We start from the raw sequence: 27616 nt of genomic DNA, 5'->3' as shown, positions 1-27616 counted from the left end.
CAGGCTCCCCCTCTCACATTTCCTGTCTTTCTGAATCTGGTCACCAGGCATTCAGTGTGGAGTAATCCAATTGCAATGCCAATTACAGGGCAGGGTGGACAGCGTGGGGAACTACCATCTGCTGATTGCTGTGGGCTAATTTGGCCAAAATTGATTTTACCCTTAAAAGAACCACAGCTACCTAACAGCTTCCTGTAATTGGAAAAGAGAGAAAATCAGTTTCATGGTATCTTGCTTGGAAAAAAATTCCCCAAACTATAGTTTCCATAGCAACCCTATAGCTGCCGAGCAGCAAAGATTGTCTGCAACTAGTCTTGTAGTTATTCATATACAGAATATGATTGGGAACTGATTTACAGGAATGAGACAGTTTCAGGAAAGTAATTGAAGTTGATGAGTAGTCTAATTGAATTGGGTTGTGTGGTGTCTTCATCCCTCAGAAATTAATTTAGGACGCTGTTTAATAAAATGTCAATTGATGAGTTTATCATCAATTAAAGTTCTAGATGCAGTTTAATACTTTTGTTTTCAGTCAGTTCAAGTATTTACAGTACGTGCATTGAGTGCAGGGTATTGATTCCGGGCCCAGTTAGTGCCCACCACACCATGCCAGAATGTCACCTTATAGAACTGTATAGAAACTATATAGAAAATTGCAGCTTTTGAAAACTGCAGCAGTTGAAACTTATGGTTCTCGTAAGACAAAATGACACTAGGAGGTCTGGGACCCACGGCTGAGACTCGAGATAGCACTCCTTTCACTCCTACGAGTTAAAGACACCACAGGTGTGGCCCAGTCATACCCAAAACTGCATATCGAGTGAGAGTAACAGCTCTGTACAGTACAATCATTCTACCACACTGGTTTCACTCATAAATACACATTTAGGTCAACTTAATACAAAAGGTAATACAAAAGTTTAAAAATGGAGCGTTAACTCCTCTATCATTGGTATTCTAGGGTAGCATCGGTGAAAATCATGCCAATCCTGAATCTGCCAGTATAGGCATTATAGGCATACTGTTTGAGCACCCGCAAAAGTGCTGTATTTATTCTTTACATCATTTGTTAGAAACATTGATTGAGAAAAGGACAAGATCCAGATTTCTGTGCTATGAAGCATTAAATATTTGCTATTTTAAAAGAAAATTGTCTTTTATTTCCTATCAATAATGACCCGTTCACAGTGAGTTTCCTCTGACTGTCTGAGAGTGTTTGAAAGGTTAGGCCAGAGGTCTGTTGCCTTCAGCTAGACCTGGTGGTAGCTGTATGTTGACTAGATCAAGTGGTGAAGTGGAGTGGTATGGTAGGTCTGTAGTGAGCTGTTTTAGTACTAGGCTCTGTAATTCATTGAAGTTGACTCTCTGATATCACAGATGACTCTTCTAGTGAGCTTATGGAGTTATCCATTTGGCAGCTGTATTTATTTTTCTCACAATCTCCTTCTGATAATGTCTGTCATGTCAGACTCCCATGTTTACTCAGGATTTTAAATCTTAATAAGCAGGACCTTCCCTGAGTAGAACAGTACATATTTTTGTGATACTAATGGTAAATATTAACATAGTAATAGGTTAATATTATGTAAAAACATTGTGTTTTTTACGGTCTACTTAAGCATGCACCTATTAAAATTTAATAATAAAAAACAATATAAAACATAACCAATAATAATATTTTGTTATTATTTGTTTCTGCTTTTCCACTGAATGTGTTTTTATTGGTCTCTCCAGAAAAGGAAACTTCTTGAAGAAAATGTACTACATCAGGTTTTTGATTCAGGTCTTTTGATGCTTGAGTGCGTGAATTAAAACGCCATTTTCTTGATCAGACGCAGATATAAACACGTTTCCAAAATCTTATAGATTTATGGCATGGTGGGACCAGGTGTGAAAATCCTGTGGTGCCCTATGCTATTACCAGACCAGAGAAGAGATAAAGGATTTGCTTCTTGGAAGACCTGTATTTTACAGTATTGTACATTTGTACTGCATCTGCTTCCTCACTCTCCTTGTAAAAACATCCATAGACTGTAACTGTGGTCTTTTATACTTTTCTTTTAACAGGATTGTGTACAGCTCAACCAGTACAAGCTGAAGGATGAAATTGGAAAGGTATTGTCGAAAATGCTCATTCAATGAGAATCTGCTCAGAGTAGGTAATATTATTCTGATACCTCAGGAGCAGGTTGTATATGTGTGCTATCCATCCATTATTTAACCCATAATTTAACCTTTATCCAATAAAGGGTTACAGGAGAGCCTTATCCCAGCAAGCTTCGGGCACAAGGTAGGATACACCCTGGATAGGATGCCAGTCCTTCACAAGATGCACTCACACCAGGATCTTTAACAAAACATCACTTTATTAGCCCTATACAATTTCTTGCATTAGGAATTTGTCTTTTCGCATACCCCAGCTTGCTCTCCATGAGACACAGACACACAGACAGGGAGAGAGAGAAGCTTGGGGTCAGAGCGCAGGGTCAGCCATTGTACAGCACTCCTGAAGCAGTTGGGGTTAAGGGCCTTGCTCAGGGGCCCAACGGAGTAGGATTTCTCTGCCGGCTGCGGGATTTGAACCAGCAACCTTCCAGCCACAGGCGCACAGGCGCAGATCCTTAGCCACAGAGCCACCACTCTGCCCCTCCGCCTTTAGACAGTGGGAGGAAAGCCACATGAACACATGGAGAACATACACACACATACCACCCCAGGAAGTGAACCCAGGACCCCTAGAATTCAAGGCAGCAATGCTAACCGCTGCAAAACTGTGCTGCCTGTGTAGATACACTTTGCAGTTTTTTTTTTAAAAGTCTTACCTTCAAAGTTTTCAACTCAATTTACTTTTGGCTTCTGTCAAAACTGCTGTGTTATTCCATTAGAGCAAGTCAATGGAATCCTCTTAATACTGCTAAATAGACATTTCACATCTGCATAGTCTACTGTCTGTAGAATTGATTATGAGCAGAACATACTGTAGCTTACCTGCTGTCCAAGCAATCTGGCCTCTCAGCTGGGCCTTGTTTATAGAAGACAAATCATTTTTTGTAGAAGAACAGTAAGAAGATGATTTCAACTAACAGTATATTGACACAGTGGGGATCTTGAAGAGTATACCTTGAACATCATACTTACAAGGAATTTTAACACTGGAATGTAACAAAACAGGCGTTTTCTGTTGCATCTCCTTGTGGCCTGAATCCCTTCCTCACCATAAAACAACTGTAGAGGCAGAACTCAACTCCCTTGAATCCTCTTTCCTGTGCTGGTCTTCTGGTTCAGGCAGTAGGATTTTCCCCATTTCTTCCTTGCTTTCTTCTTCCTCCATTTTCACCAGCTGTAGATTTTTTGCCTTCTTCAGTGTACTATATGTCAAAGCCCACTAAACATTTGCTGGGAAACAAACAAGCTTCTGTGCGCATACACTCACATATACTTATGTAATCCACAAGTGTGTGTATTTCTCAAGCTTACATTGTAATGAGTAGGTAGGTAGGTCAGGTCCCCTTTTCAGGCCATTAAGGCCCATGGGGAATGGGGGGGCAAGGGCCACCATTCTTTTCAACCATCCAGCACTGGAGGTGGAGGTGATGTGGTCAGCATCACACTCCGGCCAGCCTATTACCCCCAGAAGGATTAACCCCCGGTACTCGTTCAGAAAGCAGGCTGAGTGGCCCTGGGTGCTGTCTGGAAGGAATTAGAGCAAGCTCCATCTCTGTCCCCTACCTGGGATTGAACCCAAGACCTTCCAGTCAAGAGCTAGACGCCCTTGTCGTCTGAGCTACCACCGCTCCGGGTTGTAATGAGTGCCACAACCACATCAATAGTTTTACAGATGCTATAGCGGAGGGCCAAAGAGTGCTGCAGTAGGGTTTTCCTGGCGTACTGCAGCAAACCCCTGCAGAGCTAATGAGCCTTTAAGAGCATAGTAAGCAGGCACCCTCCCTCCTGCCCCCGTCATGGGGGATAAGGGTGCCTGTGCTGGAGGCAGAAGACTAAAAGTGGCTAAACTGGCCTGCACTCTTTTTCATGATGGTGGTAATATGATTGTTCCTGATGCCAGAAGCCCAGACCTGAGCCTCTGTGACACCTTCTTCTTGACATTTTCTGCAGGAACCTGCTTGCAGTAACTCACTGTGCTGCGGCTACTTTGGTTACCACACCCATTCTCTTCCCCTTTCCCCTTTCCCCTTTCCCCAGACCAGCTCCCTGTTTGGGGGAAAAAAAAAGGCGGATTGGCTCCACTGAGTCACCCACTGCAAAGGCATCTTAATTAGCCATAAAGGATGCAGGAAACAGCGGCTGGTCACAACTTGACTGTATGTCTGAAGTATCACAGTGATGGCTTAGAACACTCTACTGCTCCACGGTTACGTGGCTAGTTGGCTCTGTTTTACAGAACTGGTTGTGACAGGCTGCTGTAACGCATTTGTGCACTGACACCAATCTCTTGTTTTGACGAGGGCTCCTATGGAGTTGTCAAGCTGGCATACAATGAGGATGACAACACCTACTATGTATGTATCACACTGTATATGTTCATTATCTTGAATGCAGATTGCTCAGTTAAATGCAGTAACACACAGGAAGAAAGATTAAAAACATTTCAATGCTGTTCTGTTTCAAGAGATCTCTCTTTAATCCACTCCTGCCTTTTTTATTTTAAAATTATTTTTAGGGGGCTGCTTAAGTTGTTGTAAAATACTTCCCTTATAGGGAGTTTATATTTAAAAGGAGCTCACATTAATTCATCAGCAATTACTGTAAATAAAACATGTTATGTATAGATGGGTTAGTACAGTAATTAGTAATCTGTAATGGATTAGATTTTTAATATGTATTTACAAATGTATAAGTACAAGATCAGTTTTCATTTTAATTTAGTCTTATACAGTATTAATTGTCAGGTTATACAGATTATACAATGTTAAATGCCATGTATATGGTATTATAGATGTGATTTGAGCCTATTATATATTGTTAGCAATTATAGACTTGAGAAATGATAGGCACCTTTGTCACTCCTTTGCCTATCAGAGAAATACAGTATCTCTAACTGCAATGGAAGGACAAGTCTGCTCTGTGTGGGAGACATGCTATGAAAACTGCAACTGTGGAAAAGCAGAACACAGTGGTTGTATTCCTAGGAATATAGCCTCAGCATAAGCAGCATAATTTATATCTGTCAACTGTCATGTCAATAACCAAAAGAAGCATTTCTTCAGCAAAAGTATATTGTATGCTAGATATTCCTTTGGTCAACGGAATCTCTTGTGATATGGAGATTTTTGGATTGTTATACATATATAGTATTATATAATTCTAGAATTTCTCTGTTTCTCTCTCCGCAAGGCAATGAAAGTGCTGTCTAAGAAGAAGCTGGTGAGACAGGCTGGATTTCCCCGTAAGTGTCCAGTTTACAGCAGATGGACTCTTAGCAGGGAGTCTCAGCCCTTCATCCAAAGGCAGCAAATAAGAACGAAACGCTCAATGAAAGCAATTTCCTCTCTTGGCCCTGGTCCATTGTGCGCGCTCAGTTGTTAAGATCATGATGCTGCTTCTGTTACAGAGCCTTTTGTACAGTGAAGCATGAGCATGACATGGATAGGAGATTATAAGGCCATTTTCCTTTAGACTGTGTTACTCACATAACTTTCCAGTTTGGATTCTTGAAGTACCTATTCAAGTATTACCAGTCACAGCTCAACCGTGTGATCTCTCCGTAAAACAAATTTCCTTTTCATGTTGCAGTGAGTGATCCCTGCTGCCTACCTGTGGCAAAAACACAAAGACGCAAGCTAGAAACCCACAAAGAGATAAAGCATATCTGTTTTTGGTGTGTGTGTGTGTGCGGGGGGTGTTCCTGATGTGGCTCCAGTTCTTCTGGAGATGTGATCTCTGTTATTTTGATGTCTCAGAATGATTGCTGCTACCAACTCCTTTTCTAAAGCTCTCATTTACATGTAAGCTACCGTGCCAACTCCTCCACTCACCCCCTCCACCCGCAGGACGGCCCCCCCCCCGGGGGGCGAAAGTGCCACTGGAGGGCCCCTCTCAGCCCAAAGGCCCGCTGGAGCGAGTCTACCAGGAGATCGCCATCCTGAAGAAGCTGGACCACCCCAACGTGGTCAAGCTGGTAGAGGTGAGACCCTCCAGGGACAGGGGTCGCCGCAGTGTGCTGTGTAAGCGCTGTGCGTGGTCAAGCTCGCATCTCTTCACAGTCATCCTGCCCACACGCAAGTCAGAAAATACTGCTGTGGTCCTGTTTGTGCGTCTCCTAGTCTATAGTGTGTCTATCTTACGATACAGTGGTGTGAGTTTAGGGAGTGTTGGCTTACCAAGTGTCTCATACCTTCTCTGGAATGGCAGAACACCACATTGGTTTTACTTTGAAGCCAAAATAACATCAGGTGGGAAGTATAGAAGTACACAGACGATCAACTACGTCTTCTAATTCATACCTAAACTAGTTCCAATGAAAGTGTGTGTCCAAAGCTCCTGTGCATTGTGAGTGCAGTTGTTTTCTCTGTGAGTAACAGTGACCCTGAGTTTAATTGTACTTTTGTGTATTGTTAACAGAATTGCATTTCAGGGATATTTGTTTAGTTTTCCTCCCAGCCTTGTAAATGACAGTGTGATCCATGAATGAAGGGAGGTAAACAATGAACGTTGATTTTTGCTTTGGTGAGTGTATTGAAAGAGCATGCCTTTTCCTCATGACTCTGTGGATATCTCACTGTTCCCCACTCCTCCTGTCTGTCCGATCCAGGTGTTGGATGACCCCAGTGAGGACCACCTGTACATGGGTAGGTTTCCCAGCATGCCTTGCTTGTGCCTAAGGTGGTGACGCAAAGATGTCACACTTACGCTGTTCTCCAGTCTTCTTCCTTGTTCATCCACGCCTCCACGAATACAGGAAGAACCAAATACACGAGAGCATTGCTAGTTTCTTTCATCAAAGAAGCACACGTCTGGCAGTGTTATATAATTAGAAATGACCTATGTGTTAATGCCTTTGAAAGCTTTTCTTTCAAAAACAATGTTCCAAAGGCTTCAAGAAACCTACATTACTGTAGATGGCATCATATTAAGACAATATCCTTTACAAACCTTGATATTATTTGCGAGCATTAACACTTCATTTCTGATTACTTGAATATACCCTCTGTTTAGGCAGAAACAGTTCCTTTATTCTGTATTTCTCCAAATTGTTTTAAAAAATAAACATACATAGACAAATAGATATTTTCCTGCTGTGAAATGGATGGTAACACTGTTAGATAGTTAACAAATTTTTCAGGGTTGACCCTAATTGATATTTTTCCTTCTTTTTGAACAGTTTTTGAACTAGTTAAACAAGGGTGAGTAAAGCACTATGATTTAAAATAATTAATTCATAAAGTAGAGGATGTAGAATGTTTCCTGACAGATGCCTTAGTGGTAAAAGATCTGCATTTTGTTCAGTTAAATGCATTAATGAGAGTCTCAGGGGGCCTGCATACAAACCCACTGTGTAAGTCTGTGTTCCAGGTGTTACTGCAGTTGCCTATTCTGATAGTTAGGTTTCAGTGGATCAGTAGACTGCATGGTTTGGAGCAATATAACAATCCCATTACACAAGGATATTTAACTATATGCATGGCCTGTTTATTTTCAGAAATTTTTCCTCTGTTGATATCGAGTAGTATTACACATGCAGTGTTAATTTTTGTGTGTTAAAATTATACCAGTCATTAGCTATACAGAGAAACAATGTGACCACAAAAGCTGTCACAAATGAGAGGGGACCATCCAAACGTCTACCTGTTGCAGATCTGAAATCTTCCAGCCATTTCTTTAAACAAAACCAAAGGTATAGGCTGAGTAACGTGTTCCATACTCCCAGCACTCTTTGTGTAAAGAAATGCTGTACTGTACTGTCCTTTCAGTTTTAAGTGCACTTGTCCTTTGTTTCCATTATGTGTTCTCTTGTGCATGTTCCACTGTTGGATTTGAAGATATACTGTTCGGAGACTGTATACAGTATCTATGATTTACCTTTGGTTACCTATGATATGATGCTTTTTATCAGTGCTGTGATGGAAGTCCCAACAGATAAGCCTCTAACTGAAGACCAGGCCCGCTTCTATTTTCAGGATCTGCTGCGAGGAATTGAGTTCTGTGAGTAGAGAGCAAACAGGGCAATTTTCCTGTCCTGTGTTGCACTATGCAATTTCATGAGACAGTAATGTTCCATTGTCATTCCAAGAGCACACTACCCCCCTGTACAGTGCAAAAAGTTGTACTTTACTGGTTTTGAATGAAGGTTCTCATGAGGAATATTGTTGTGTTAATCCAGTATGTTCTGAAATTTACCAACCCATTGATCCCAAACAATCCATTTTATCATTTTATTAATGAAGTGTTCTCCTATTTTATTCTTTATGCACCTTATGTCTAAAAAGTTTTTTTTATGTGTACCAGTACTGATAATAATTATACTCCCTTTCCTTTAGAAGAGTTTTAAACAGTGAAAAAGCCTGGTTTGTGTACTTTTTCAGTGCACTACCAGAAGATAATTCACCGGGACATCAAGCCGTCCAATCTGCTGGTCGGAGAGGACGGGCACATCAAGATCGCTGACTTCGGTGTCAGTAACCAGTTTGAGGGCACTGACGCCCTGCTGACCAGCACAGTGGGCACCCCTGCCTTCCTTGCTCCTGAGACCCTGTCCGAGACACGGAAGAACTTCTCTGGCAAGGTGGCTGGCTCCCCTTCAGGCTGTCCCACCTCACCAGATCGCTGAACGTTGACTTCCCTAAGGGCATGAGCTACATGAATCCTAATAATAATTGCTCGCCTGGAGCAGAGAGCTAGAAGACTGTACTTTTGCAGTGTCCTCATGCGTTTCTTTAATACTCTTTAACGGGACGAGCAGAGGGAATTCCGGAGTGCAGGAGCTTTGCGAGTGCTCACTGCAGACTCAATAAAACAGCTGTCTTTGAAAAAGTAAACGACATCGCCGTTCATTATCAGAGACCCTTTATAACAGATATGAAACTCAGAAACCTTCAGACAGCACCCCAGGAATTGAACCTAGGGCCCCAGCCCTACAAGGCATCAGTAATAACCACTGCACCACCGTGCTGCCTGACAAGCTGGGTTTTTTTTGGAGAAAACAGATTTGCCAAATGACATGTCACCTTGAAAGAGAGCCTTCCTGTCTAAAATATCGCTCAAGATAAGAGAACAGGTCGCATTTGTGCACTTAATCCAATGTTGGCCTCCGATGTCGGTTCTGTAGGAAATGCTAATTAAATAATATAAAATTCAGCTAACGTATATGTTGGATGTCGTGCTTACCGTGACTTCCATATGTTTTACAACAGATGTTTTTTTCTTTCAAGGCCCTAGATGTGTGGGCGATGGGTGTGACTCTATACTGCTTTGTGTTTGGACAGGTAAGGTGAGATGAAAAGCAGTGACACGCATCTAGAGATCACATAATGCCTTAATTTTCATTGACTTTTACTGTAATGTTTTTACAGTGTTTTTTGTTAGTACTTTTTCAGTAATGAACTAAGAAGAGCCAAATGCTTCAACATCAATTCTCAACGGTACTATGTTATTTATAGGCCTTTCTTGAATATCCTGGCTAGTCACATCATAGGTATAGCATGCAGAATTATTTGATGGGCTGAGTTCCAGTGTCTCTGGACTACGTTTAGTTTGTGGTTTATTAGTTTGCCTGTCTGAGTGACTGTTAGTATGATTTCTGTATTTGCCTCTGGGCAGCACCTGCTCTGGTCTGTGTTACTCTTGTCACATGCCGGCACCTTGTCTTGCAGTGTCCATTTATGGATGATCGCATTCTGAGCCTCCATCAGAAAATTAAAAACCAGCCGGTGGAGCTGGCAGAGCAGTGAGTACCCCTGGGATATGTGTGGTACACATCTTCTTGAGAACTTCCTGAGAGACTTGTCTTCTGTCTGTGCCTTTTCCATATAAATGCAGTGTTTCTGCCTCTTTAGAAGGCCAGAATTTAAACATTTTAGAATCTAGAATTTAGACTTAAAGGAGACATGTTAAATTGATTAGTACACAGTTTATTCATTTAAATGTCCTTCTGAATTGATAGCATGTGACAGTTTTCTTCTCCTCCAGTGCTACGGGACCACAGATAGGCTGTTTTAATAAGTATTTTTACCTTTTTGCCAGCTTTAGACCGGATAAAAGAGGTTAAATTGATTAATTTACATGTCAAATCAGTTTATGGAGAAAAATAAAAAAGCCTACACCTTTCAGGAACCATAGTTCAGAAAAAAATGGCTCTGTACTTCAAAGAAATTTGTGTATGAGACGTCTTTATGGAGTTGATTCAGATTCAGTTTAAAATTAGCAATGTGTGCCTTGCAAGGTAATCTCAGTGCAAACACGGAACAGCAAAATGTGACAGGGCTGTCTTCACATTTATAGTGTAGATGTATCCAGAGACTTAAAGGATCTGCTGTTCAAGATGTTGGATAAGAATCCTGAAACAAGAATTACTGTGCCACAGATAAAGGTACAACTTTCTTCAATGTTTTTCTTTTTCTTTTGGTTTTGGTACTGCACATTGTACTACAGGTCTTAACTGTAATCTCTTTTCTGTCATTTTTTTAAAGTTCTGTTACGTAAAGAAAAATACACACTGTAGTTACTTTGAGCATTTGGAGACAAATTAGCTGATCTAGAATTGTGTATATCTGTGATGTGGTTCCCAGAATCAGTCTCTTTGATGTTTGATGTTTATTACTCAAGACAAATATTATAGCTTTATACAGCTATTGTTACAAACATAATAAGGCCACACACATTAGCTCTGCAGGCGCTACAGTATGTAGCTTTAAGAAATTTATCATGAAGGCTAACATCAAAAAAGCTAAGTTATGGAGAGCTGCATTTGCCCACATATGCAAAACATCCTGGCTGATTACAGATCAGATACAGTCATACAGTTGTGATATTCCTCATGAATATCCTCTAAAAGGATTTTGGCCTTAGAGGTCTTGCAGAATCTTTGTTTGAGGAAGTTTGTTTTAAATGTCTTCTAGCACCACATGGTTTAGACTGATCATGAATACCATTGGCATGAAGAGCATAAGCAGGAGAGATTGCAGGTGCCATTACTAGGAGCAGCAGATGGGAGGCATGGCCTGTTTAATCCTCTGTTATAGGTCTTCAGAGGCACAAGGCTGAGCAGAAGCAGACTATAGTGGCACAGAATGTCTCTTCCAGAGGGTGTTGTGATGTCTCTGCTTCTGTGCTAAACCAACACAGGTGCACTCCTGGGTAACGAGGCATGGTGCCGAGCCCCTGCCCTCAGAGGACGAGAACTGCACCCTGATTGAGGTCACCGAGGAGGAGGTGGAGAACTCTGTGAAGCACATTCCCAGCCTAGCCACAGTGGTGAGTATGTGGAGTGCTGACAACCTCATGTTGATTCATAGGAATGAGCCGTCATTGTATACAGCTGCGAACGGCAATTTCAGTTACACACCTTTGTTCACATGCTCCTCTGACACCGCTCCTGATCACTTACTTGTGGGGGTTAATAGTGTCAGTAGTGGTGAAAGACGTGACAGGGCTGGTTTGAATACTTTCACTTGGTGACAGTGTGCCTTTAGTATGACATCAGCGTCAGGGCTCTGCATTGGATTTTGTGGTGGTTAGAAATGTGATCGAATATCTGTCAGCCAGCTCCACATCAAATCCAGGAGCAAATGTTGCCGTTTCTCCCTGAGTTGCCGTTTTGTCAGGGATGACAAGGCTATTTGCCATATTCATGGACACTACTCTGGAAAAGTAGGAGCCAGCAGCATTGCAACATCTGAAAATGCCTGTAGCAGCTCTTACCAATCATGTGTGCCTTCTGTCAGCTTTGTCTATTTTTCGTATTATAAAGAGAATATGTCAGTTTAGTGATCTAGTAAACGTGCTGTGTGTGAGAACATATTCAAGATTGCCAGTGCTTTCGCACCTTTTGTTCCTCATGTTTACATCACGCTGTTTGTTAGCACATCTTCCACTCCCAGGTTGCACCGCGTCTCTTTGTGAGCAGAAAAGAACCGACGCAGAGCTGGGGAGTGGTGGGTAACACTGACGGTGAGGGCTGTTCTTGCTCTCCCTCCTGTAGATCCTGGTGAAAACCATGCTGCGGAAGCGTTCCTTTGGGAATCCCTTTGACTGGAGCAGACGGGAAGAGCGTGGCCTCTCGGCGCCTGGAAACGGACTGATGTGAGTTTGAAGGCGGCCGTGGCTTCAGCTTGGCTTCAGCTGTGTCCTTCCCTTTTCCCAGGAAGTAGATTAGGATTCAGGCTGTTTTGAAGCAGCTGTGATCCAAGATCAGAGCAATTCAGATGGAGCTGCCCCACCTCTTGTCCGTGAAATGTCCTGGGCAGACTGTGACTTTCTTGGAGCAGGCTATGTCTTCTTAGGGAGTTTCAGTGGCTCAGCCTACAACACTGTAAAAATGTGCTTAATTGGAGTGCTAGTTGAGCCCTACAACTGGACATTGCAGGTTTAGCCAGCTGTGGCTGGGATTTCCCTCCTGGTGGCACACAGCAGGCTGAGTGCTGCTGGGAACAGGTGGCCAGGGCATTGGTCAGGGTAGCCCTGGCAATGCCTGGGACTGACTGACCAGACAGTAAGGACAGTCAGATTGTCAATGAGGGCAGCATCAGGGATGACTTTCATGCAGGGCTGTGAGAATCTGAAAGCAGATGCTGTTACAAGAATCAAAGACAGTGCAGGGAAGTATTGCAGTTTAGTTCTTCCAGACTCCGTATCTTTTAAAAACACACTATGCCTTTAGTCTCAAGAGAACCACCCTCTGCTCAGGTTTTGTTTCCTTTTCAGAGAAACAAAAAAAATGCCAACTTGCGACACGAAGTCAAATTAGGCCTTAAACTGTGGGAGAATTTTAAAGGCAGTGAAGATTTTATTTTTGCTTTTATTGGCTTCTCTTATTAAATACAATTCTTACACTTACATGCAAATTTGAAAGGGAAGCCATCTGTGAATGTTCCTGTGTTGCCCAATAGCTGTTCTGCATTAAGCACAACTGGTACCCCCTCTTCAGTGGACAAGTTCAAATATGATACTGGATAAGGTGATGACTGCATCAGTAAGAGTTTAGGTACCGTACTGTGTATATATACTGTACATGAACCTGTACCTGTACAAGCAGCAGGTCCTGAAAGTCAAATTGGAAAGCTGGGTTCTAGACATCCTTCACCTTTCTCTCTAACTAAGGTCATCAGAGGATCTATGCCAGTTCTGTACATCTATCTCATTTTTTTCCCCTCTCCCCTTCCCACCTCTCCAGAAAAAACAAGTCTGGAAATGTGAAAAACTGCAACATGCATAGTAACCAAAGGTAAAGCATTACTTTACTGCAAATGTCTGCCTGTTTAAAAAAAAAAATCCAAGCAGATCTGGCTTTGAACTGTAAAGTGTGATCCAACGTGCAGAAGGCGCACAGAAAAAAGGGTTTTCGTCATTAGTTTACGTCAGGAAGACAGCGCTGGTTCTATTCCTGGGAGCGTGTCGCACACTGCATACCAGGGTGAGAATTAATGTATTTGGAACAAGCTTTCCAAGTTCCATTGACTGAAGCAGTGAGTGTGGAGGTGCACAAGATTCTAATACACAACCTGTTTTTGTTTTTAAGTAGAAGATCTCCCTTTCACCAAGAACAAAGTGAAATGATTGTTTAGCACCGAGGGCAATCTGTTCTCTCATTGCACAGTATCACTTTTTTGAGGGGGCAGTTGATTAACAGTTATATGTTTAATTTAATTCGGGTTTTAGCTACTTCTGCTTGACCTGTTTAAATACAGCAATTCTATTTTTTTGTTTTTTAAGCGAATTTAATACTAAATGGCCAGTAAGTATTGTGTCACAGTATTTTCCACATTAGATGGTACTATTCATTTTTTACATTTACAGCTTAAACCATGCAGTATATGTCAAGAAATAATTGAAATTTTATCAATTAAAGATTATAGAAAACATCTTAAAGGTTTTTACATTTTTTCTTAGTTTTAGAATGTATTTGTCTGTATATTCCCTGTTCCTTAGCATATTTAGACATGTTCATGAAGCAGAATACCAAAACTTGAATTCATAGTCTTTTTAAATTTATAGTTTAGATTCTGGATCTGATCCCTTTCATCATGCAGTACAGTACAGACCATCATTTTGGGAACACACAGCTAAAGCATAACACTTCAGCAGAACGACAGCATGTGATTTTGTAATTGAAGGTGCTTTAATGTTAAAATGTTGCAAAATTAGCTGTGAATTAATTTAATAAATGTTTTGAAGGTTCCTTCTGTTACTTTTGGGTCACACTTCCACTAAAATGAGTGTCTCTTCAGAGGATGTTGAAGCAAACTAACAAATCAAATGTGCATGAGTCTTGATTTTGATGTGCATGAACTAATTTAATGACACAGTGGTATTTTGATACGGCTGACTGAACTCTAATTAGCATGAGAAGAATAATGCTGCGGTGTCCTGCTTTTTAAAACAGCTCTTGCTTATTCTGGAGTGTGCAGCTGTGAATTGTTTTTCCCGAAGGGTATACAGTACAAGTGGAGAATTATTCTACCTCCTTCATGTCTGTAACCTGAATGCATGACAGACTGGCTTGCAGAATTCTAATAAGCAATTTTGCAAAATTATTCTGTTTTAACATATAAAACCTGGTGATCACTGAACATCGTTTAACATCATAATCATAATCATAATAATGCTTCTTTCACAATGCCCTGCAGTGCAACTGCTTCAGTCTGCTCTTTCCTTCAATTAAAACATATTCATGGGAAAGGTTTTGTAAAACAAATCCCTTACCTTTGGTCTTAAAATGAAACTCCAGACTCCTTCTCCTGTCCCATGGGCACGTGTGTGTTAAAAATATGAACTACAGTAAATTATACTTCATTTTTATTCAACTGCTCAGTCCAATATCCTTTAGGGGGTGATAAAATCACACACCTAAGCCTCACAAGCTGTCCTTTAGAATTAAGGGTACTTTCTATGGACCTTTCTGAGCACAAAAGTCAGAAACTGCTCTGTGTTTGATCTGCTTCCACTTTTCATAAATCACTGTCTCTGCTCCTGAAAATCACAAAACTGTGAAAAGGACTTAATCCGGCAATTTTTGTCGGAAGTCCCTGGGATGGGAGAGGCAGTGACAGACTAAACTTTTCTTCTTCTGTCGCCTAGGAAACAGGAGAGCAGCGACAGTGGCAAGAGCTCGGACCTGCCCTATGTTGGGGAAGACGAGGCCCTGTTGTGACTCTCACAGCCCCGACCTGCCCAGTGTGGTTATCTGTGCAGTGTGCCCTTGTGATATGCATGCCTTTAAACACAAGGTATTTCTGCTGGCTCCTGCAGTGTGGCATCCAAACGCGCTGTTTTTTCAGCAGCCCCAGGACAGGAGCCTGCGTTGCAGTTTGGTCCGCAGTGGGATTCTCGTTTAAAAGATTGCTGTTTTTTTGTTTCCATGCTGAAAGGGAAAAACACGCCTGCCCCAAATCTCTCATTGCCATTGGTTTTGTAATATATTTGAAAATAAAATGTTAAGGGGTTTGCTTGCAGTGTACAGTAGCATATCACAAAAGGAAATTATGCATTTTATATGTCAGGTAATGTTGTTCAAGCAGTACTGTTAGTGCTATAGCAACCAGTAAGAAAGTTTTTCATATTGAGTATACAATGCTTTAAATATCGTTTGAAAATCTATAACAGTTTTTGCATAATGTGAATTGCTTGCTTATATAGAGCATTATATTATCTGAGCTCATAAGCTTACAAGCCTGCTGCTATTTGAAAGACTGAAGCCAAGTATGTTGAATAGTTTTAAGTGCTGTTTTGAAGTTAAAGTACAGTATTGAATATTGGACAAATGGAAAATATTGTGCAGGCGGCAGGCATAGGATATATCTGAATAGAACTCACTAATATATAGCTCAATATTATGTCATGATATTCTAAAACCAAATTGAATTCTAGTGTTCTGTGACCTGTATATCATAGTCAATGAAAATTCATACATGGCAGATTGCTGTTTTGCATGAATACACAGTTTAGTTTCACATAGCTATGTGGTACTGTAGTGGGATTTTGGCAATTGATGCAATTGCAAATTACTGCATATAAACAAGATATATCTGTGAAGAATTATCTCCAGAGAAGATCTGGCTGAACGTCTCTTGTGTTATGCACAAATTGGCAGTAATGGATGCCTCCTGGCTTTGATGCTATTTTTGTATGGTAATTTTTTCTATTGCTCTATATAGGCAGAAAGTAGGCTAGTTGCAGATATGACAGATGAACTAGCAAGCTCTGCTTAATTTCCTGTATGTGAACTACAGAAGAGGTTTGAAGTAATGCTTCCACATGCTCTCTGGTTGTAGGAAACCCGTTCACTTACCATGGGAACAGTGGAGTTTGTCCTTGACTGAAATGGATGGAAAAAACAGGATTCATTGTAATACAAATAGCAGAGCAGATAAGTGTTGTCTGAAAGTAAAACCAGTCAATGAAGTACTGTACCTTATAATTCACATGATGCTGTCTTTAGTATATGGTGTGCAGTGGCAGACACTTTCAGTTTGCTAAGTGAACTGACACACAGAACCTCATTTCACTATCAGGTGTTAACCAATGAACTGTGAAGTTCTGTGAACTGTGAACAATGAAGTGTTGTATATTATAGCGATGTGTGTTGTGAATTAAAAAAAACTAAAGTGCTTGACTGGGATCAAGCAGAAGCATGTTTTTGTACGGCTCTGCAGACCCGACAGCTCAAGATGTCTGCTACCTTCTTGTGCGTCGATTGCAGAGCAGCTGCTCCCAGGAAGCCCTTCCCTGCGCTGTGGGTGCATGGCTCTGTTTCAGGGGGAAGTGGGTCAATAGTGGCTGGTGGCAGTGTTACTTGTATTTCTCCATGCATAGCTGACGTATCCATTCAAGTACTGGTGCGTAAAGAAGTAAGAAAAGGTGCTCAGCCCCTGTTTTTTTAATAATTATTCAGCACTAGTTATAAAGCACTGAAAGCCTCTGCGTAAAGTGAATCTGCAGTTGGCAAGAGCCCACTCCAATGTATTTGTGCGACAGCCCGGCTGCCGTGCAAATTCTCGTGGAAACTCGCACACCTTTGTATCCCGACTAGATTCGCCACACACACGTTGTTTCTGCTTCAGGATTTGTGTTACATGAAAGACTACAGACAGAAAAGTTCTGTTGTTTTTTTTCTCTTGTTTCTTTTCTTTTATCAATGAATTGGCTGCATCACTCTGCTCTCCTCCCCACTGAGAGCTGGTGTGTGGGGAGCGTTCTGGTGCATCATCCAGGTGGGTCTGCACACTGGTGGGGGTGGAGGGGATCCCCATTACCTGTAAAGCGCTTTGAGTGGAGTGTCCAGAAAGGCGCTATATAAGTGTAAGCAATTATTATTATTATTATTATCTGCCTCTTGAATCGTTTATTGCTCCTGAAGCAGTTACACCCACCCTGGCCGACCCGCCTTTCTGACTCTCTTCGTCAGGCTGCCCTGGACTGTAGGGACTGCTGACTTTCACATTATTCCAGCTGTATTTTTCTTTTGAACTGTGGCATGGTATAGTGCTCTTCGGCAAGGAGAAGGCCACTGTGTGTAATGGTTGCACAGCTTAAACTAAAACTGCTGGAAGAGATCTGCGGGTCAGTTAGTTACTAGAACTTTAAGAGTTAGATGGGCTGAGTGTCCTCCTGTCACTCCTAACCTTTCTTATATCTGCAGTGGAATTTTTAAAATGGATGCGAGTATGCACGTGGCCATGTTCTTTAACATGTTTTACGGCTTAGGTTTTACGATTAGCTTCTTATATAAGAGAAAACTGTGTTATGTTTTAAGGGGAGGGGTGTGTGAAATTATTTTTGTTAAACTAGTAAGAGAGAGAGAGAGAGAGAGAGAGAGAGAGAGAGAGAGAGAGAGAGAGAGAGAGAGAGAGAGAGAGAGAGAGAGAGAGAGAGAGAGAGAGAGAGAGACAAAGAAAAGTGCTTTTATCGAAGCTACTGAGGGTGTAACTGCTATTCCAGGCTTCAAAGGTTTCTGCTGTGAATGATCTGGGAACGGGAAGACTTTAAAGACATGCCACTTTGCACAGTTGAACAAATATGGTACAGTACTTGGCACATGCAGTGCATTGTATTTAATGGGGTAATGGGACTTAAAAAAAATGAGTCTGTCAGAAATTAGAGCAAAGTTCCCCGTCTGGAACAAGATGCTGAACCATGCCGTGAATAAGGACACCACAGCCGCCTCCAGAAAACTGCTGTGTAAGAGCCTCAAACCACCTTGCTATCAGCAGCCAAATAGCTGAATAGTATTCTCTCATTTGTAGTCATTCTTATGTTAATATGAGACAGGGGTTATTCTGTTTTTAAAAATGGTATGCTCATAATTAACCAAAGAGTATCAGTTACGAGTATTATGTCTTTAATTGTACAGATCTGTATTAGATTGTAAAATTTGAACTTTACAAAAAGTAAAATTCAAGAACTAAATATTTTCAGGGTTTTAAACAGGACATCTTGTGTTTTAACCATTCTCATTTGTAGATGTGGTATTTAGGGGTATCAGTTTCTTTACTATGCATTTCAATTCTGAAATGCCCCAAGGAATGTCAAATCCATTTCAAATGAGTTGGACCTGAAGGCACAAACCCATATAGGGAAAATATGTGAGTAAATGGTAATGTAATTGGTAAACATTAACAATTAATTCAAGACAACCAAGCTTCACTGAAGTCTTGCTGTACAAGGCTTGTTATAGTGTTTAACCAGTAACTGAACACACTTGAAACAACACAGTAATTATCAGACTAAAACAGAAAAAGCCCTTCTAGAAATTCTGTTCACCCAGTTTAGTTCAGTAATTCTTTGTGAGGTAAGAAAAATACACACTTGAGCACTCAGTGTTTTATCATTATAATAATAAAATCATGATTTTCCTTTTACTTTTCCTTTAAAGCACACTGAAACATATTTTAAAAGGCATTATTTAAATATTTTTCACAACCACTAATTTTCCACAACCATTCCTGGGATTTGCAGTATAAAATCTTCTTTTAACAACTTCTGTCTTGTCATTGGACAAAAACATTCATAGACCATACTGCATAATATTAAAACCTGTATACTGGAATGTAGTTTGTTTTATGAATTGGGGGGGGTAATTATTCAACCCACTGAATAATGTGTACTTATAGTAATTAATTCCCATTTTGTTTCAAAAGAGCTAGGACTACAATTGCTGAACCTCGGACCACAGAGTGTGTACCATTTTGTGCAATGAACAATATAGGAACTGCAGTACTGAAAATATTCACCAATAACAATACCCCCTGCATGACCTTATGTAGGCTCTATCTGTAAAAAGCTGACTCGGTCTCTTTGGGAACTGGGTTGAGCCATCCTGTGCTTTAGTATTCTATACATATTATATCTGGTTGATTATTTCAATGCATTAAAGAATTGCATTCAGTGTGCTGTTTTTCGTGTCTTTTATAAAAGCGTTTTAAATTACGATGCCTGGTTGTCAATAAAGGAGTGCCCTTGATGCAGTGCTAATGGCACAACACCCAGCACAAAAGGGAGCCCACACAAACACCACAAACTCAGGGAAATTATCGGTTTATATTGTGGTCATGGGAACACCAGACTATTCCTCGCACTAAAGGGTTTGATTATTTTGATATAATCAAACATTATAATATAGTTAGAATTGTTGTAAATTATGAAAAAGGAAAAAAACAGCACATAACAAATCAAATGTTTAATTTCATGCAGCAGAAACTTGCCTGGGAGTAACTGAGACTTACACTGTAGATCTCAGATCAGGTTCCTTTATACGTTGTGGAATCTGCAAAAACTGGTGGCATTGGGAGATGTCCCTGAAACACTACCTAACAGGTTCCATATGGAATTCATAAAGACACAGCCTTAAAAATGTAAAAGTGAACCAAACTGTGACAAGGTTTCTCCAAAACAGAACATTTTTAGTGTGTTAGTGTACAGTAAAATTTAATTAACCTACATTAATAAATTCATTAATAAATCAGTATATCACAAGGCTAGCTGATCTACCAGACACACTTCATTCACACAACTTACAGTAATGGCCAAACAGGTGGATTAAGTGAGATATGTAGAGTAGTCATCAAACTTCAGTATTAATTGAAGCTCATCTTCTATAGTATAAAGTGCTCCACCAAAACTGTGAATTCTTCTGGAAACCTGAAGACTATCTTTAAGGGATGAGGTCCTCAGCCTAGATAGGAAGAGATTCCTGGTGTTTAGAAGCTTGTAAAATGTATTCCCCCGATTTATTGCACAATATGTATGGAAAAGAAAAAAAAACCTTGCTCTTCAACTCACCCGTTCATAGTCATCTACATACTTGTATTTCTTCAGTCGGTAGAAAGTCTTTTTCTTCATAAAGGTCAAGACAATGCAATCACACAAGACAGTTGCCTTAAAAAGACAGGGTAGAAATATATGAGATCATTGTTTGGGTTCTAATGAATACAATTGACTGCAAACAGGACAGACCTAGAACTAATCCAATAAAGAAACATCATCTAAAAATGCCAGTTATAGACTTGAGTGTTTTAAGAATAATATCGCAATATCACACAGCACATTAAACTAAACAAAACTATTCAGTGATTGTACTTACGACTCCTAAAAGGGCCAGGCCAGAGCCGATGTTAATCATTGTTGGGATGATGTTGAATCTGCCAGCCTACAACAGTAGTGAAAAACAAAATACAGGACAAACATTTACTCTGAGATGATGCAGGTGTGATTGTTGATTTTAACCAGTGTTATACACAGTATACCAAGTCTTGAGTTTACTTTACGGCTATTTTGTGTTTGTTCCTCCCTTTCAACTTGACGCCAGTTTTAAGACTCACCTTTCCAAAAACCATGACATCAAAACGAATACCATAAGCTTTTATCAGTGTTCTTGACTCTTCTTCTCCAGGACCTTTATAATATTTTGCAAATCTGTAAAAGAAAAGTTGTTTTTTTATTAGTAGCATTTTTCTACTAAGCACTGTAAATTAGAGAGGGGCTACCAAGATGTCCATCAAGAACAAATGGTCAAACTGTTTCGAGCAGCATTCCAAGCTTTGCTTTTTAAATGATAAAAAGCTAAGCACTCTTAAGTGAGCAGTATACGTTGCCTTATACGACCTGGTGAACGTACCTGAAATTGTATCCAGGTGCCACATTGTTCTCAGGGTCTTTGTTGTCCAGTCTGCGAAAGCTGTATATGGGCACACACTTGTTCTGCGACTGGTCCAGATCACAGTCCCAATTAATCTGGATACCCATCACTCCACCCTGTCCGGACATTTTACGCACAAGCCATTACCTCCTGTGTTGTGCCAACGTCCCCCACCAGAAACTACTTCTGGCTAGAGACAGGACTTCTTTTACCACAAACACCATTAGCATCATTGTGAAAGTGTCACAACTGAGAACTAGCCCTCAGAAGCAACCTGAACACCACCAAAGGCGCTTTGAAATGACTAAATTATTCATAACAGATCCAGAATATGAAAAAATTTGCATATGTAACACCAGCTATGAAAGAAACCGTGAAACCTCAGTAACACTATTATTTTTAAAACTATAAAACCATTTCACAGCAGATATGCGTCTTATTTATGAAGCATTTTGCTGTATTTGCTTTTAAAGTCAAAGTAAAATTGAATATAACTATTGTATTTCAATGAAGACCCTTGTTCTTTGATTGGAAAGTAAGACATTTGATTTCCTAATTGTTGTTTAATGCCTTTCCCTGGAAAGAAAATGACACACTATTGCTGTTAGCTCTGTTCTGCACATTACTTCATTAAAGCTTAATCCAATGTGATAAATCGGCGACAGCGTCTTCCAACGAAACGTGTCACTAATGAGTTTCAGTTATGATGAAATCAATTTGTTCCACGCGTTAATGGTCTCGTAATTGAATCTCTTTCCCAGGCAGGAAGTCCTTAGGTCCTGTCAGCACAGTCGGAATGCCACTTCCTCTTCGGAAGACTCAACAGAGCCCAGACTGACCTCCACTGCCATTTTCTGGAAGTCTTCTTGAGCTTCACGAACAATGTCGCCCAGTCTGAAGATGGGACAGTTGGGATCAGTGACCCGATTAAATATGCACTGTTTTAGATAGGATGTCTTCACTTGTGGCAGGATGTTTCTTCTATAGAACAGAAGAAAAAATGATGTCATTTCCATGCTTTAAAATATTATATATTTTAGAGGCAATGGCTTGTCATTGATACAAGTAGCTTCCTTTAAAAAAAAACACTTCAGCTTGTTTCATTTCCAGGCAACTTCAAATAATCACACAAAGCAAAAACAAAAGGATTGCAGTTTTAAAAATAGAGGAGAGGTACGTTATAAGGTCATTACTTATTATAAATGATCAGTTAACTGAGCAGCTCTTATTTTGAAAGAGGATTTGTGTAATTTTTTAGTTTAAATAAGATGCCACAAAGTATTGCACTACCAGAGCTGGAAATGGGTCATTTTAGGCTGTTGACTATAACTAGTCAGGGTTTAACATGAATATTTCCCAGTATTAATTTGATAAAATACACAATGACTTACTTGTTGAAGTTAAATTTGGGGAATCTGATGCTGTTCTTTATTAGCACAGTAAAGTTTTCAGCATCTTTCAAAAGTGCTGGCCTATGTAAATAAAAAACATAGGGTTGCATAAATCGCTGTGCAGCGTATCACCCCTGTTACAAATATGAAAATCTTGCAGAAATGTGGCGTGATGTTAACATAGCTCCCTCCTGTGGTAAACACAAGTCAACAAAATTTAAAGCTCTTCTCCCTTTTGAGAATGCGCACCTTGATGTGGCCATGCAAGTCCTATCATATTAAGATTCTCCCCTACACAACAGTTATACTTACAATCCTGCGTTCTCACAATGTTATAGTACATAAACCTAACCAATCATTTTGAGACTTTATCTTAGCATAACAGAACAAACATTTTAAGAGTTTGCATGTTCTAGAGACAAAACACACACTAACACGTTTCAGTCTGCATGGACTAAGCCACCAAAGAGGAAGGAATTTGGGAATGTGAGACTATAATATCTGAAGTATGCAAGACACACTTTATAAAGCACGCTTACCCAGGATACCCGCATCCAGGGGAAAGAGCTGAGGTCACAAGTGCATTCTATCATGCATTTGTGTCACCTGCAACCCACTGAAAGACGTATAGCATTTATACCTGTTATATGTGTATAACGCTTGCCAAAACATCCAAGGCTTTAACTATGGACCCCTAGCCACAGTATCCTTCATTTTGTGCAATGAAAAATATAGAAACTACAGTACAGAAAGGACTCTCTAGAATACAGTACACACTTCATGACCTAAAGAAAAGCTCACACTGCACTGAGATGCAAATGACTATCTCTGTCTACACCTTTAGTAAATACAATGGTCTTGAATGGAGCCAGGAAAATGAGAAAACAAAGAAATGACTTTTATGATAAGATGTTCTCTTTACTTGAATTTTCTCTTCTGCAAATACAGTCAAAAACTCCAGCACTGTACTAAAACACATCTGGTAACCAGGTGGCAGGTGGCATGGGTTCTATAAACTGTTCAGATAGAAGCTCTGTTTTTTTTACCTTACTCACCGAGGTAAATTCAAGTCATTTTCAAGCGGACACCAAGCTCGTACTTCACATGTTCGGACATCCCCCGAAAAATTCACACATTTCCCTGTCTGGACACCTGTTCATGGATGTAATCATGGTTTAGTAATATTTAATGTCGAACAACTGCTTCAGTGTTTTGCGCAGGGACGTATTTAAAACAGGACTCTGCCAAGACTCTGGGCTACAGGAGATGTCCCCCTGTTTCAGACTCTTACCATTGCTGTGCACATCAGTGAATCCCGCAGTGCAGTTGCTGTCTGAGGTGCAGATAGTGGAATTATCTAGAATCTAAACACAAAGACATCATACAATTAACTAATGGCTAGTTCCCATGTCCAAAACACACAATAAGGCTATGACTCCCACCTTTTTATGAGGTACTTAACAGATAAAGTGTACCTGAATGCCTCTACCAAGCTTCGCGGAAACGTTTTCACATGTGTCAAATTTATGACAATGAAAGGCCTTAGTACCAAATGGAATAAACTCTGAAGTTTGGACCACTTATGTCTAGGCACACAAGTACAGGCTCAGAGGTACGTGATGTGATAACTTCCTGTTTTTATTAAAACAATGTTTAGTTTGCACATCTCAAATGAATACATTTGGTGGATTACAGCCTTGGACTTCATCCGTTTATTTTCTAACCTCTTCTTTCACATCAGAATCACAGGGGAGCTGGAGCCTATCCTGGCAAGCAACGGGCACAAGGCAGGGACCATCAAGGATGGTACAGCTGCCCATTGCAAGGCAGATACACAGACATACACACACTCACACCAGGGCCAATATGTCCAGGTGGCAATTAACCTACCAGTATGTCTTTGGACAGTAGGAGTCCAACTTACACAAACGTGCAGAGAACATACAAACTCCACGCAGACAGCACCCCAGGTCCAGAATTAGACCAGGGTTCCAATACCACTGCAAGGCAGCAACGCTAACCACTGTGCCACCAGGGTGTGCCTTGGACTTCAGGGATCTTTTTATCTTTCCTGATGTAGAGGTTCTGGGACATCAGGAAGGGAGACTGCAAGTGGATTTTCCTTTACTAGTTCCAATCTGAGTTGTTTAATTGGAGAGAGACAGCCCCTGTGGGATCACTTTTACCTCCGGGCACAGCCCCTGGGTTTGGTTTGGAGTAATAATCAGGTTCGTCATCACAAAAAAGGACGTCTCTTCCTAAAACCAAAGAGAGAGCAAACAAATGCAAGTTTAGAGGTTTTTTGTTTTAATCTTTTTGCTGCTGCACTTTTTACAAATGTGTTAGAACTCAGAGCTGGTTAATGGACTACATAGCAAAAGGTCGGGAGGAAGCTTAGACCCTAATCTCCCATGCTTCTGCTCGCCTGCATATCTAAGCCTCACACCCAGGACTTTCTCCACATATCTCTCTCGCATCCCTCCCACCACCCTATCTCACCCCTGCAGCCCTCCCACGAGTGAGGGAGCATGGGCAGCCTCATCCTCACTGCTGGGGGAGTCACACCAACTACTCTCCATGCGTTCCGACCCTCTCCTGCTTTCATTAGGATCTAACTTGGAACCTGGAATCCCCATTCCAGCACGCGAGGAGGAAAGCAACCCAGTCAGAGTCTTGGAGGAGTGGTGCCTAGCTGTGCTTGGGCGCCCAGGTACCTGAGGGGGGATGATGTAATCAGCCACATCCCAGACCCTGAGTCCCTGGTGGCTGGCATTGGTCAGGGCGATGCCTTTCACCTTGGTGGTCACCGAGCTGATGATGGAGTCAAACTCCTGATAGCCCTTCTTCCAGACAAACACCCACCTGAGGAGAGAGGGCACAGAGGTCTTCTTGTGCTTCCCACTGTGTGAGGGAACGCTCTCCTGCGCACGGGAATATCAAGGAGAGAGGTAACAAACAAGCCAGGGAAACCCTTAGTCTTTTTCTAGCAGCAACGCTTTTGCTGCTCTAGAAAGCAGTTTAGGTGGAACATCTGGAAGGTGTTCAGATGGGCCATTGGCTGCGTTTATATGAAGTTTATGGTTAATCAGTTTAAAGCAAGTAAGCCAACTAAGTCTGCTACCTCCTTCTTCATCATGTTGAACATCATCATGTTCGTTATAAAATTCACACACCGGCCGAGAAGTTTGAAAGCAAGAGATGGCACTGAAAAACTATATTGACAAATATCTGCTAATACTGCTGCTATAGTACCTTTAGCAGCAGTAGTATCAGCAGTATTAGCAGAACTACTAAGATTGTAGTCATTCTTGTAGTGCAGGTACAAAACTTAAGTGCTTAATCTTTTCCAAACTGTGTTTTGATGTAGTTATAGACAGAATCGACATCATTTTATATTTTACCACATTGCAAAACTTATTGTATTTTCCATGGTAGCTTTTGTCAGTGAATTGTTTGCGATATTATATTTTAAATTTGTTATGCTGCGATTCCATCTGTCATTTCTATTTATTTAAACCTCTGCCTGCTAGTAATTAGAAAAATAAATAACTTATCTACTTAGAGATTTTAAGTACCCAAATTAATATAATATTATGCCACTGTTATATAACATTCATAGAAAAGACACAATTTTCCATATTGGACACCAACTAATACTGTATTTGTAAACATCATTGTTTAATTGGACATTTTTTGTCAATACAGCAAAATCACTTGATTGGTGTATTTAGCAGGATATATGTCATAGAACACCGTCTCTCTCAGAAGACAGGTGGCACTTTGATTTAAATTGCTCTCATGACTAAAGTTTTTTTCCCCCCCCAATGTTGCGCTCATACTTTTGAACGAGTTTAAAAATTAGGATGTAAGCGTTGAAGCCAATTCTTCCTCTCATAATTGAGGTTTCTGCAAAACACAAAATACCCTTTACTCCCCCCTTCAAGAGCGATGTGTCCCATTCCCGTACGCAATGTTACAAAAAATCCCGACATTTTATTTCTTTAAAAGTCCTGACGATGGGAAACAATGGTTCTCAGCGTCCACCTGTTTCATCGGAGGTATAACAAACCACTCAGTGGCAGCAGTTTAAAAACGCAAAAGTAAAAATACTAAGTGCGACTCATTGATTTGTTTGGTAGCTGTTTTTAGGAAGAGGTTTTAAAACTCGCACCTAACAAAACTGAAAACGAAAGCTCGGGCTCATTCCGGAGTTCACATACAGGTAATAAAGTTTCTTTTAAAATAATCTTTGCACTGTTTTGCTTTACCACTCAAAAAGTTAGCAAGCGCCTACTGTAGATCGTTAAGTCGCTACTGTTAACCACTATTGTTAAATGAGGGACCGAGAACATATTGAATTAAGGCAAGGATGTTTGAACTTACCCAATCACATAAGAAAGTATGGCCAGCTGAATGAGTCTGTTTATTAATGAGACTTTCCTACTCCTGATCACCACTATTCTCTGTGTCTCGTATTCAAAGAAACACTGAGTCATGGAGCAACAACTGCTCGACGCCGGCATGTCTTTTGTACCCGCGATGGTACACGGTGCCAAGTGTGATAAAGAACGGGATGGCTTCTTCTTTTTAAAAAATAAAAAGTCGGCGTCTGCTGTATCCTCTCCCACAAGTCATGAGACTCGTCACACATTAACTGATGATCCGGAAACCTTCGCCTCTGCCGTGAATTTGTAACGACCGCTCCTGTGTCTTCTTGTTGTGCACTTTCAGGAGTCACCTGCCGAGCGAGTCTTCCTGTGTCTTGTGACGAGGCGGGGTGAAAATGTTTCTGAGGTTGTAGATTCTGTGATTTACTCCCTGCTCTCACTCTCACTACAGTCTGATTGTCTTACTGCAGTTAACACATTTCACCTCACACTAGGGCTCCGTGTTACACTTCTCTAATTTAGCCAATTTT

General features: G+C 40.7%; 2 protein-coding genes across 2 annotated transcripts in view; one reads left to right on the top strand and one right to left on the bottom strand.

Moving 5' to 3' along the window:
* camkk2 (calcium/calmodulin dependent protein kinase kinase 2) overlaps positions 1-15649 on the top strand; it is a 28337-nt gene extending 12688 nt beyond the window's left edge. Inside the window, exons 3-17 of the mRNA XM_088936111.1 lie at positions 2068-2115; positions 4467-4520; positions 5356-5407; positions 6012-6145; positions 6773-6809; positions 7343-7364; positions 8075-8163; positions 8544-8743; positions 9390-9443; positions 9831-9904; positions 10459-10546; positions 11302-11430; positions 12158-12258; positions 13349-13399; positions 15253-15649. Coding sequence (XP_088792237.1) covers positions 2068-2115; positions 4467-4520; positions 5356-5407; positions 6012-6145; positions 6773-6809; positions 7343-7364; positions 8075-8163; positions 8544-8743; positions 9390-9443; positions 9831-9904; positions 10459-10546; positions 11302-11430; positions 12158-12258; positions 13349-13399; positions 15253-15325 — 1206 coding nt within the window. The 3' untranslated portion in view covers positions 15326-15649. The remainder of the gene's footprint in view (positions 1-2067; positions 2116-4466; positions 4521-5355; positions 5408-6011; positions 6146-6772; positions 6810-7342; positions 7365-8074; positions 8164-8543; positions 8744-9389; positions 9444-9830; positions 9905-10458; positions 10547-11301; positions 11431-12157; positions 12259-13348; positions 13400-15252) is intronic.
* Positions 15650-18923: 3274 nt separating this feature from the next.
* Positions 18924-27410, bottom strand: p2rx4b (purinergic receptor P2X, ligand-gated ion channel, 4b). The gene is made up of 12 exons (XM_088936114.1): positions 27082-27410; positions 25413-25560; positions 24885-24956; positions 23990-24062; positions 23754-23850; positions 22699-22779; positions 22147-22288; positions 21287-21423; positions 20991-21084; positions 20753-20818; positions 20452-20547; positions 18924-20344 (listed from the first exon to the last, which is right to left on the bottom strand). The coding sequence occupies exons 1-12, from the start codon at positions 27219-27221 to the stop codon at positions 20324-20326; spliced, it is 1167 nt and encodes a 388-aa protein (XP_088792240.1). The 5' UTR covers positions 27222-27410; the 3' UTR covers positions 18924-20323.
* Between the last annotated feature and the right edge of the window lie 206 nt (positions 27411-27616).

Source organism: Atractosteus spatula, chromosome 17, assembly GCF_055471065.1.
Source record: "Atractosteus spatula isolate fAtrSpa1 chromosome 17, fAtrSpa1.hap1, whole genome shotgun sequence".
NCBI classification, from domain to species: Eukaryota; Metazoa; Chordata; class Actinopteri; order Semionotiformes; family Lepisosteidae; genus Atractosteus; species Atractosteus spatula.
This window is presented reverse-complemented; position numbering and strand designations above follow the sequence as displayed.

What these genes read in the sequence shown, in the direction of transcription:
- p2rx4b (XM_088936114.1), bottom strand. Translation starts at nt 27,221, where the DNA reads ATGCCGGCGTCGAGCAGTTGTTGCTCCATGACTCAGTGTTTCTTTGAA. An exon ending in ATACTTTCTTATGTGATTGG is followed by an intron (nt 25,561 to 27,081) that starts GTAAGTTCAAAC and finishes CTCTCTCCTCAG; the next exon opens with GTGGGTGTTTGTCTGGAAGA. An exon ending in CCCAGGGGCTGTGCCCGGAG is followed by an intron (nt 24,063 to 24,884) that starts GTAAAAGTGATC and finishes CTTTGTGTTTAG; the next exon opens with ATTCTAGATAATTCCACTAT.